Source organism: Triplophysa rosa, linkage group LG24 (assembly GCF_024868665.1).
Source record: "Triplophysa rosa linkage group LG24, Trosa_1v2, whole genome shotgun sequence".
NCBI lineage: Eukaryota > Metazoa > Chordata > Actinopteri > Cypriniformes > Nemacheilidae > Triplophysa > Triplophysa rosa.
The window spans coordinates 8,393,242-8,406,182 of NC_079913.1; the positions used below are offsets into that span (position 1 = coordinate 8,393,242).

Below are 12,941 nucleotides of genomic sequence, written 5' to 3' on the forward strand. Positions count from 1 at the left end.
TTATGAAAATCCTACCAATTTAAAAATGGAGACAAATCATGTATTTCATTACATTAAATGTCATTTATGTAGTTAAGTAATGGGATTTTGGGAGTTATTTAATGTTGCAGGAAATACAGTAAGCCAAAATACTGTGTGCTTTGTATTACAAATGAGCTTCTATTATCTCACCAATATCTTTGTACAAATAATGACAAAAAAGATTCTGAACATGTCCACCATCCTCTATTGACCCAACTAATAGCTCTGCATCAAACTCACTTTGCTGTGCCAGGCTGGTCAGAATGTTCAAACAAACAGTTTACAGTAACATGCTCTTTTTGGGGAAATAAACTGCCAAATGGCTTTGGCTTACAGAGATATTTATGTCTGAGTATTAAGTTGAAATAGGAAAATATGTTTCTTTTCAACGTAAAAAGAAACACTTTGAAGGGATAGTTCACCCAAAGATGAAATTCTGTCAGCATCATTTCCAATGTATAAATTTCTTTCTTCTGCTAAACACAAAGAAAGATATTTAGGAAAGAAGAATAGGAAAGAAAACTATTATGGTAGTCAATAGCGCCCCAGAATTGTTTTGTTCCCATATTCTTCAAAATGTCTTGTTTTGTGTTCAACAGAACAAAGAATGGTATACAGATTTGGAACAACTTAATGGTAAGTAAATGATGACAGAATTTTCCTTTTGGGTTGAACTATCCTTTTAAAGGGGTCATATGGCGGAAGTACGTGTTTTTCTGTGTTTTTGGTGTGTTATAAGTTGCACATGCATGTATTAGACACGTAAAATTGCACAAATGAAAGTGTGGGAACGAAAGATGCATTCTATCTAAAAGCGAATGCTCACCCAGACCTGCCTGAAACGCCTCGTGTAACCACACCCCGGCGAATCTACGTAACTTCGTAACATGATTTGACTAAGACCGCCCAAATCTACACGTAGTTAAGGTGGGCATACCTGTAAATCTCATTGAATCGACTATCAGTACAATTGCTTTGGAACCTGATGTTCAGAATATGGTAAGAGGCGTTACATTTCCATGACATGCTTGCAGTATTCGACCAATCACTACGCACTGGTGAACTGGCCAATCATAGCACACCTCGCTTTTCAGAGCGATGAGCTTTGTAAAAAATCAGCGCGTTTCAGAGAGGCGGGGCAAAGAGGAGACACAAACATGCACGGTATGTAGAAAATACAACGTTTTTTAAACTTTAAATGGTGTATACAAATTGAGTTACATCTAAAACAAACAATAATATTCATTTTAGCCGTGCAATATGACCCCTTTAAGTCCGAACTATGAAAGAACAACCTCTGGATCATTACAAGATATAAATGTCAACAGCTTTGTCTCTGCCACCTACCCTTGGTAATTTGGCACGGGCTCTTGTGAATTTTGTGATGATGCCAGGCCATGCCGAACAGATCACAAAGGGAGTTCTGTGAAACTGCTTCATTCCTGCCCCCTGCTGTCAGGAGCTTCTGCGTTACGGGGCCAACATTAACACCTGTGCTCTTCTCATTTAACCTCTTTGATATTTTTGAGCTCGTTGCTCCCTCGTTTGCTTTGCCGTGTCTGTCAAGCCATCTCTTGTAATTGCATTTATTATATAGTGTTTAGCATCCATAGATACATGGGCACAAGAAACATTTAAAATCCCCCACAGGTAATACACCCCACTTCTCAATTATAATAAAATAGGCAACCTCTAAGCATGACATGTCCACAATAAACACATTGAAAATGCGGAAATCTGTGGTTGGGTCAAATATGGAGATTTTTTAAGTTTATTTAACCCACTGGTTGGGTTTGTCCATATTTTAACCAACATTGGGTTGAAACAAGTGTATCTATGTGGTTTTCGTGTAATGTTAACCAAAATTCCATCACATTCTGATACTTGTGGGTATCTTCTGCATAACACTCTGTAGACTACTGGGTCGTTCAAGCATCTCATTAATGTTTAGGCTGAAAAGGTGGATCATTTTCTCAATATAAATAATATTTTATTCATTGTATTGTATTTGAATAGCTATTTGTTAAGATACAATAAGAGGGAAGTCAAACTTACTGACTTCCCTACTGATGTTAATATTCTCAAATTAGTCTTTGAAAGCACTTAACCTCTCTCTCTCTCTCTCTCTCTCTCTCTCTCTCTCTCTCTCTCTCGCTCTCTCTCTCTCTCTCTCTCTCGCTCTGTCTGTCTGTCCCTATTTCTTGGACGAGGGCAATTTTAACAGTGGCCTTCAGAGGGCTTTTTCCTTTCATCAAAAAAATACAGTAGACGTACACCTATGCATGACGCCACCGCCAGGTCACGTCGGTGGACACCTCAGCTCAGATTTGGAAATGACGTGGATCCTTCCACCCATTAAAGATCCATTTATGTGACAGTTGAGCTGACTGGCATGGCATTTGGCCCATTTCGAGATCCCCCATCTCATCCAGCAATAACAACAATTCTGAAAGGTATTGTTTTACTCTCCCACCACAGCACAGCAGTACGCAGGTATGTTCAGCTGTCTCTACTTCTGCCGTGAGGACAGACGAGCTCATGTTGTCTCAGCACAGACAAACGGTTTCCACTGGCCCCCGCCGATAAAAATAGACCCCTTAATTCAAAACTCAATTAATAAAGAGCATTTTTGAATACATGCAATTGTCTGCCAAGCTAATGTACAGTGACTGATGTATAATAGTCAGTGCCGACTTAAAGCACACTGACACAGTTGGCGTTTAAAGGGATAGTACACACCCAAAAATACAAATTCTGTTATGGGCTCTAATCATTTTCTCACCGTCATGTTGTTCTAAACCTGTATGATGTCAGTCACCATTTACTTTCATTGTATGAAACAAAGTGCGATGTTTACACTCTTTAAAATTTTTGCTTTGTGTTGCACAGAGGAAAGAAAGCCACAATGAACTACCTCTTTAAAGGGATAGTTCACCCAAAAATGAAAATTCTGTCATCATTTACTCACCCTCATTTTTATTTCATACCTGTATAAAATGACTTTGTTCGGATGAACACAGGGGAGGAAATTTGGAAAAATGTTAGTAATTTTCAGTTCCAGGACATCATAGACTGCCATAGTAGGAAGAATTAAATGGTAGTCAAAGGTGCCCGAGAACTCTTTGTTTTCCTAAATTCTTCAAAATATCTCATTATGTGTTCAACAGAACAAAAAACTACAATATTTTTTTCCTACTATGGTAGTGGATGATGTCCCAGACCTGAAAATTGCTAACATTCTTCCAAATGTCTTTCTCTGTGTTCATTGGAACAAAGAAATTTATACAGGCTTGAAACAACCTGAGGGTGAGCAAATGATGACAGATTTTTCATTTTTGGATGAACTATCCCTTTAAGGTTAAGAGGGTTGGTTTTACAACTTGTCTCCAGAGAATGACCGAGCAGATGACAGCTTGAATGTGTTGTTTGTCCGAGACTTGATTTATGAGGAAAGGCTCTGACATGAGAAATTGACACGATGAAAGCTAGAGAGAGTGATATACACCCTCCATCCCCCTGTAGAATAAGACAAGGGGTTTCCTTCACCCTTAACCTTATCTCTAACCTAACAGTCAAACGCCACCTTTCCCTAACTAAGATAATTATAGGTTTGTTTTGTTTTTTCTATTGTTGTTTTCCTCAAGAGATGCTATTTGTGTTGCGGTCATATGCAGCATTGGGTTATATCCCCTATCCTTTGATATTATTTATCAGAGATCAAAGTTCAAGCAAACAAGAGCTCAAGATTCTCAGCATGATACAGTCATATAGTCACTAGATGAAAGATAGAAGGAATAAAGAGAGCGGGCGAGAGAGAGGAATGGGGATTAAAAGTCTGCTCATTCTGAACTATTCCCGGGGTCTGGAATCCAGTTCCCCGGGGGTCTAGTCTTGTTCATCCCTCATCTCGCCTTTTAAAGCTTGGAGTCGGCACTCCACGGCAACCCCAACCTCTCCCCAAACAGCTGTTGGATCAAATTTATGAGAACGATCATTTTTTTACAGACATGGTCACAAAGTCTAGAAATTGAGCGCTGAGAAATCTGCCAAAATCAATATTAATACAACTTACTGTTCCTTTTTTTAGCTTTAACAGTAACCACGTAGAAGCCGTTGTTCATTAACACTAAAGTAATTCTGTGCAACAAATAATGATTTTTAAATTGGATTTTTGCCATGTCCATTATTGATCGGAAAACGCATAGCTCCTCCCTAAACTCTCGCCATTGGTTGAGACAATATTGTTGTGTTGTTCTAGTCAGGACGCAAAGATATGCAATGTTCAGATGTCAATCTACAGTATGATTAGCTTGGCTTATATATTGGGTCAAGACATTTTAATAGTCATTCTTTATTATCTGAGGCAGTTGGTATTAAAGGGATAGTTCACCCAAAAATGAAAATTCTGTTGTCATTTACTCACCCTATTGTCATTTCAAACCCGTATGACTTTATTTCTATCGCAGGAAGATATTTTGAAGAAAGGTCCCCATTCACTTCTGTTGTATGGACAAAAAACCAATGCAAGTGAATGGGTGCCCGTTAACAACATTCTTCAAAATATCTTCTTTTGTGTTCTGCGGAAGAATAAAAGTCACACAGGTTTAAAATGACAAGAGGGTGAGTAAATGATGACAGGATTTTCCTTCTTGGGTGAACTATCACTTTAACCACAGGTCTAGTGCATCATCTTCAAAGTTTTTGGGCATCAATCCTATGATATTTACACGGCCTGCTGACCGGGGAACATTCGCGCACGTCTTCAAACCTTATACAGATATGGATTGCGCCACCTCCCTGTTTACGGCCATGTTTATGAGTATCATCAAAATAGCTGCCATAGCACCAGTCTCTCAAATCCCCTCATTCTACTTCATAATCCCCATTGTTCAGAGGTGGATGTGAGTGCCGTCCTGAAAGGATATGTTTGGAGGCGGATATCAAAAATAAGAGTCATCCTCAGAGCATATCTGTATTTGACATTTAAATGCGACGTTCACAAACAAACTCTCTGAAATAATCCGTTTTTAGTTTGATCCGTGGTGCACATGCGCACAGATGTCTAGAACATCCTGCTGTTCTTTCTCTACTAACAAACAATGTACAAGCATACATACAACACTGCAATCTAATATTTATGGATCCATCCATAAGGCATTTGGAAGCTGATCTCCACACAACTTCGTGTCATCAGCTCTGAAATATTTCTCCATCAGGAGTCGTAATCTCAACCCTCTGTTCCTTACCGGGCTGTCAGCATTGCATCATCCATCAGCGATGCCTCTCGCACTACAGTAAAGCCTAGCTTGTAACCCAGGGCCCGGTAAGTCAGCACCATTCCATACCCAGAATCCCATATACGTAGCTCAGCTGCCTGGGCTTAGCTCTTATCACCTTGACTACGTGCCATCCGTCATAGCAACGGTCATGACAATGGTTGCTTTTTTTAAAGTTGTTTGGGTCACCTCATCAACATCCAACACAATGTCAATTCCAAAGTTGCTCCCAGAATTCACTACCGTCTCTTGTGTTAAGTGCATTGGTTATTTTGGTAGTACTTCTAGTAGTACTTAAATTCAAGAGTAATGCAAGACTAAAATGATCTACTTCTATAAACTTCCTGACCTATACATTATGTTAAAGTACATTATATCTCATGCAGATATATGTTTGACTAAATACCCTGTCGTTCCTTTATTTCTATAATGCAGTGCTGTGTTTATGCTGCTTTTGTGTGTTTGTCATATGCAGTAATTTCATCTTTGGGCAAAATTGTATGCTAGTGGATGATAAATATGATTCAGACACAGATTAGACATTAAAACGTTCAAGCACGAACACGTTCAGCTTTTAGTAACACAATGTGTTTGTTAGTAAACAAAAACCATCTTCCTCCATAAGTGAGGAGCTTTTTAAACAATCATGAACTTGCGACAAAAAAAAAACTACAAGGCAGTTCTCAAAAATCTTCAGTGGCCAGCGTTTGATTCTCACCTTTCTTTGTGGGCTCAGGCATGTTGAGCCGTTCTTCGGTCGACCGGGTACTAGTCAGGGGTCAATCCAGGCTGCCAGCCCTAGGTCACTGTTTCTATGTGAGGAGGGGGCGAGGTGAGGAACGATGCACCAGAGAGTGTGGAAGTATGTGAGGATGAGTTGAGGGCGATGCAGGAGCGTGAAGGAGAATGTAACAGATCTGGGGGTGATGAACAAATGGGGTTTATATAGCACTCGTCCTGGCCACTCCTCTTACGGTTGATAATGGAGCCCAAAAACACGTATGACCCCCCTCCCTATGCTCTCCTAAAGTCCCGGGGATTACGCGCGGCTCGCTTTCCTCTGGTCTCCTCACCAGCCGGAGACAGACAGGGTGAGGGGCTTGAACATCAGTGGATAGAAGAGAAGGAAAGTACATTTCAGAAATTTGCATTATAAAACACCCTTGTTTTCAGATTAGGGGTTGATTTTCTTGTTACCAATTATTAAGATTTTACCTTTAGATGCCCTTAATATTAAATATTTGGTTACCCTGCTTCTTGGAATATGGAGAAACCATAGCGATGTTTAAAGCAACTTAAAAACAGGAGTTTTGTGACTTTTAATTTTTGTTAATTGGCTGTAACGCCATGTGAGTTTCCGTGTGCTCACAAAACATTAGCAAAATGTTTTTATTTTTTTTGCAGATCTAAACATTTCAAAAGTACTGTCGCTTATATGAGGACAGATCAAAAGTATTGATGACTCAACCTGCACTCATGGGCGTATCGAATTTTCCCAAAAATGTATAAAATGTGCTCTAAATTTAGACCAAATAAGTCACCTGTCTTTCTCGAAATAGTTGCTACAACGCAGATTTCCTGTTTCCAAACGACATGTCAACACATAAATAAAAGGTACTCCATTCAATGGGGTCTTTAACAGTGCTAAAGTGTTTGTAATGAAGAGGCAGCCCTGCTAATGACATGTTAGGCAGTGTGACATGCTTTATCTCAACCTATTTCAAAAAGCATCTCTCCAGTTCTTGTTGAATTATTATAGATGTGAAACCAGAATATTTCAACTTTACTGGTCATACTGAAGTAGTAAAAGAAATATCGACCGGTAACATGTATTTAACAATGTAATCTTAAATGTCAACAAAAACATCTAATCAAATACACTAATACTTAACACAAATGCAACTGCCGTCTTTAGGACTCGTGTCAAAGTTAGTCACCATATTCACTTTATTAAATGAAATTATGAAGACAGATAACAATTGGAATGCATGATAAAAAACGTTGTTATCTGTTTTTGCAAACAAACTCTTCTTATCATATAAATTATTATATGATATTGTTGTCACCCAGTGGTTTCAGGTTCTTTAAGCTCCTCCCTTTCAATGAAGTGCAGCTAGGGGATTTCATGGAGAGAAATAGGAAGCATTCATTTAACCTTTAAGCCAAGTGTCAGAGATCATTTTGATCCAGTGAAGGCCATGTGTGGTGAAATGATCAGGACTATAAATTTTCTTCGGATGCCTAAGCAATGCTTTTATAGTCAGTAGTTAGAATACCACACTGAACTCTGACATTTGACATAAATGTCATGGCAAGATGGTGAAACAGTTGGATTGTTATTGTCCAGACTATAATTGCTCTGTTAACACTTTAATTCTTGATATAAATCAGGTCCTGTGTCTTGTCGACGTGACAACAATTCACACAGTGGGGCCATGAACCCTAATGTTTCTTAAGGGCTGCCCTTAAAAGATTTTAACACAACATTTAGACATCACACTTCTTCACACGAGTCCCTGGAGACGAGAACATTCTATTTAAAGGAACAGTTCACCTCGAAATGAATGTTGGATAAGAGTGGTCCATATCACTTGGGTGCTAAATTCCAAGTCTTTCTGAAAATGTGTAAACTAATTCTAAAGACCAAAGTTTTTATTCACCAATGACCTTTTACCTCCCTTGAAGCCTGGATCATCCACATTCACATCCAAAATTACCCAAAGATTTCTAATTTTAGGTTAAAAAATCATTTGAGTTACAATTTGTATTTTATTTCCAAATACCAGTTTATTATGCGAATAAAAAGTATGAACATTATATACAACCATATTGAACATTAAGGGACTGTTCCCCCGCCAGGACTAGATCTTAGTTAAACTTAAGGAGTTTTTACAAACATGCCGTACAGAAACATTACTTGTTTGCATTTTACAAAACAATGGCACTGATGTATATATTTTAAAATATGTCAGTGCAAGCTGTTTAGACAGCTTAAACATTTATTTTACTCTAGGACTAGTCTTAATCCCTTTACGCGAAAACCACCTCTTAATCATATTAAACCATATTAAACTGCAAAGCTATAAATATTAGATGTCCGACTCAACTCCCCCCAAACACTATTCTGCCACTATTCTGATGGGATAACATGTCAACATCTCAGATGGTCGTATGGCATCAAAACTTGTGGTCATATTACCAAAAGCATACCAAAGTAATTTCAGGCCGTTATTGTTCTGAAAGACAGGATTTGGTCATCGGTCATTCAATCCATAACATACCGTACTTTAAAGGATTTAAAGAAATCCTTGTTTAGAATGGGAATTTTTCACAATATAATATCACACCACAAATATGTGGATCAAAATGCTCTCTGAATGGTGTGTGTATAATAATATACCTTCATAAAAAAAATCTGCATGTGATGTCCCTTGCATGGCACCGTTACCTGATTGCTTGAATTTGAATGATAATTTTTGGTCTTTATTAGTAGCAGATGCTGCATTAAAGCGTACTATTTATAAACTTGTGTTTACAGCCCTAAATGCAGGGTGTTGAGGAAGTATTATGTGGGCCTGTCACAAAGATCGGCCAAAACGATTTGGACTACACTAGTGAGTAGGGGTTCATGTCGCCGAGGGGGATTTAGCTTTTGCAGTCAACATAAAAAGCTCAGACGATAGAGTCACAGTGGCATCTGCCGAGTGCCTTCACAAAAGCACGCACGCACACACACACACACACACACACACACACACACACACACACACACACCAAATATACGCTGTATACTTTGTACAGGAAGAACATACACAGAGAAGAGCAGATATCCATTCACACTATCAACATCTCATTAAGATTCAGTGTCTTCTATAAACCACAAGTGTCTCCCTATGGAGCAGGGAATACTTCAGATGTAGTGATGCATTATGGGAAGGATAAATACTGGTTGCACAAATAGATTTCACTTCTCCATGGGCATACAGCACTGAGGGATATATTGATATTGTACAGCCATGTCTGACTCTCATATTTTAAACAACATTCTGTCTGTTTCAGCTAGGTGCTGTCACCAACCTTGTGTTCAGCTTCTCCCTCCAGCCTTCAGTTTTTGCATTCTACTGTGAATCCAATAAAAATCTGTCAGTGGGTCAGTCAGTGGCCCCAAATCTAGACAACTAAGCCACACTAGGAATGCCATTGCATTAAATTATTGAATATCAAATCATGTGGCCAGTTTTAGGTAGATGTGGCAACCCTGCACATGGTATTTTTATTAAAAAAGCATTCTGATTAAACAAAATTTTATACAAAATGAAGTTTTTTAAAGTTGAAACAATCAAATAATGTGATATTCCATTAAAAATGAGGGAAGACAGTATTTCGATAATTGTGTATCAAACCCAGCAGAAACATGTCAGTTATTATGTGATAAGCTACCTGTTTACCACCATTGTACAAATGAAGAACAAATTTTATAAAATGACCATGGGCCAGTGAAATAAGATAATTGCAAAAATTTCAAAAAAGGGAAGAAACGTGATAAAGGTCCTGTGTTGTTTGTTTGCAAATGCCATTTTGTTTTGATATTTTGTTATTTATAATACAATGACATTCCATTTTTTTAAGTTTGGCCAAAGTTTCAGAAACAGGAATAAGACAAATATGTGTTTTTCAACAAAGTCTCATTCAGTGAACTACCCTAACTGTCTGTGGTCAACCATAATAATAAATTCAGTGTGACATCATTGCCACCTACTGGGGACAAATGTCAGATGTGCTGAAGGAAATATATATTTTTGTGTGTTCTGAGCTTGTTCTGCTTTATGTTTCTAAATCATTTATTTTCATGTGCCAGTTAAGAAAAAAAAAGAATATGGTAAAGAAAAGCAATTAAAAAAATAATACAGTCGTGGAAATAACATCAGAGACCACTCCAAAAATTTCTCCTAATTTATTATTTATATGTTGTAAAGTAAAATGATCGTTCTTGTTTCATTCTGTGGACAGTAGTGACAACATTTCTCCCAAATTTCAAATAAAAATATTGCTGAATAAAGGCAAAACTGGAGTACTCTCTTAATTTTTCCACGGCTGTATATATAATACTTACATAATCTTTAACATCAAGCCATGTATTTATTATTTATACAATACATGTTTAATGCATGTGTTGTAAAGGCATCAAGATGTCTATCATGCAAACACTATAAAATATACACACTTTTACAAATAAAGGTTCTACAAAAAGTTATTCGCAGCAGTGCCATATAGGAACCAATCAGTCAAAGGTTCTTAAACAAACCATATCTTAGTTTTTATAGTCTAAAAAAAACTTTTTTCACTATAAAAGAACTTTTTCTGAAAGAGGACGGTTCAGTGTATGTTAGTCGTTCTTTATGGAACCATACAGCCAGAAATGTTTCTTCTATGGCATAATTTAGCACCTTTATTTTTAGAAATGCATAATGTAGGCTATTTAAATAAAGGAAATGTAAATGTCAGTTTATTAAGAATACTTTATGAAAAATACATGACCATAGCTTAGTAGAACACACAATCGATAGCAAAGCAGGAACAAATATAAACTAGTTTTAACCTTCTCCTGTTACCAAGTCAATTAAAAGTCATTAGAGTATAAAATGATCACCACGTCACAATGGCGACTAATGCAGGCGTACTGCATTGCCATGTATTAACAGTCATTTAGCTCCATATGGAGCATTCTTTATATCACCGGTACTCTTTAAAGTTATAAGAGTAGCAACACTGAACTGGTAAGTCAGTTTCTTTTTCACTTTAATGATCTCCCCCGAGCGGGCGTAATTTCTTAGGGCGCGGGACATTTTCTGGTATGTCATGGGCATTCTGTTGCCCTTCCTTTGCCCCCAGAGCTCCGCAACCCGCTCCTTGTGCCTGGCTGAAAAGCGGAAGACTCCGGTCAAAGCTGGAACCCAGGACACACAGTGGGCCATGTTTGGGTCCTCCAGCACTTCGAACAAGAAGTGGAAAAGACGTAGCTTTTTCCCTGCAATCATAGAAACAATTGCGGTCAAACACTGTGTGTGTGTGTGCTGTGTGTGGAGGGTTGGGTCGAGGCCTATGAAAACTATTTCCCATAAAACAGCACACGCTTTTATTTAGATGCATAATTAAGATAAGCATCTCCCAATCGTTGTTTACGCGAGACCAGAGAAAATGACGGAGAGCTGTGATTCTATTGGACGGTTGTGACTGGAAAGGGCCGCTCCCAAGCTATAGTTCCCCTAGGTTAATTCTCCACTTAGAGATAGCATCAGAATAAACCACAAAAGCAGAACTGACCTTTTCGTGCAGGTGTAATGCCGGCCAATGGTTTAGTAGTCTTTTCAGGTGTCGTATTTTGAGTTAAAGGTCTCTCTGGTCCCTTTAGGGCATTTAAAACTGGCCCATTGGAATCATCGGGAAAGACTAATGCCTGGTTGGTTCCAGCATCTAAAGAGCTGTTTGCTTTGATCTGGTAAAGACAGAAAAGTCCTAGGTTAAAAATAGAAATCAAGGCATTAAAGCCCTCAATGTGTAGAAAACCATTGACTGGATGGTTTACCTGCTGAGCCACTTGTGCAGAAAGCTGCAGCTGGACCTTTTCTTGCTCTAATGCACAGCTGAAATTCTCCTCAGAAGTGTCCATAACTTCAGTGGTGGACGTGGCACAAAGATCCTTTGCTGGTGAAACGTTATGAAAACAGTGTAAACTGTTAACACAATAAAGATTATTGTGACTTGATTTTAAAGCTGATTTCTTACCATTGGGCCATAAGGATTTCCTTCCAGATTCCTGCCTGTAGTGCTCTTCAAGAAATTCCAGAATTACTTCCAAATCGGTCTGGTATTCCTGCGTACTGTTCTGATACAAAAACATGTGGTCCTTGCTGTATTTTTCCTTCTCGCTCAAACACACAGTACAGCGGCCCTCAAAAGTATTTAGATCCTGAAATCACATTTGAGAATGTATGAATGTCTTTGCATTATGACAAATGTCAAACCAGGAAACGTTTATTTTTGAAAGCATAAGATCAACTGCTAGGGAAAACACTTTAGATAACAACAACATGATGTAGTTTTCACCTATGACTCATGTCATTTTTTTTCTTTTCTCCGCCATGAATATAGCCTTAGATGGTGGTATGGAGTTAACAATTAAATAATAAATAAATAAATAAAATGTTCTTTTCTCCCTTTTTAAAAACACAAATTCCTTATTACATAAATGCAATTAAAGGGTCCATTTGTAACACTTTATTTTTTGCCAGGACACGCTTTTGAAACCGACAGGACTCTGATCTTTCCTCTAAAAGTGACCACCTGGTTAAAATCAAGTGCAAACAGGACAAAGAAAGAAAAGCACATTCAGTTTTAAGAAATGTCCAATTGCATTTGTTTGCAAACACCACTTGATGTGATATTTTGCTATCTAATGCAACAAAATAGTTCAATTATAAGAATGGCTGTGAAAATGTATCAGTTCTTACCATGTTAGTGTTGCGATTTCCCGTTGTTCTTGTTTTGCTGCCTTTGTATTAATTTGTAGCCAATAGAAAAAATACAGACTTGACCAGTAAACCAGACCAATACATTTACTGGACTTTACCAACAAAACCTTCT

The 12,941-nt window shown here is 38.0% G+C and overlaps 2 protein-coding genes across 8 annotated transcripts in view; both read right to left on the reverse strand.

Annotated features, from left to right (window-relative positions):
• The window catches only part of mybpc1 (myosin binding protein C1), a 32,288-nt gene extending 26,068 nt beyond the window's left edge, over positions 1–6,220 (reverse strand). For all 7 annotated transcript variants that reach the window (XM_057323483.1, XM_057323481.1, XM_057323480.1 and 4 more), the window contains exon 1: positions 6,016–6,220. In XM_057323483.1, coding sequence (XP_057179466.1) covers positions 6,016–6,037 — 22 coding nt within the window. In that variant the 5' untranslated portion in view covers positions 6,038–6,220. The remainder of the gene's footprint in view (positions 1–6,015) is intronic.
• Positions 6,221–10,845: 4,625 nt separating this feature from the next.
• spi2 (Spi-2 proto-oncogene) lies at positions 10,846–12,915 on the reverse strand. Its single transcript, XM_057324883.1, has 5 exons — positions 12,809–12,915; positions 12,084–12,267; positions 11,884–12,002; positions 11,622–11,793; positions 10,846–11,325 (listed from the first exon to the last, which is right to left on the reverse strand). The coding sequence occupies exons 1-5, from the start codon at positions 12,809–12,811 to the stop codon at positions 11,000–11,002; spliced, it is 804 nt and encodes a 267-aa protein (XP_057180866.1). The 5' UTR covers positions 12,812–12,915; the 3' UTR covers positions 10,846–10,999.
• Between the last annotated feature and the right edge of the window lie 26 nt (positions 12,916–12,941).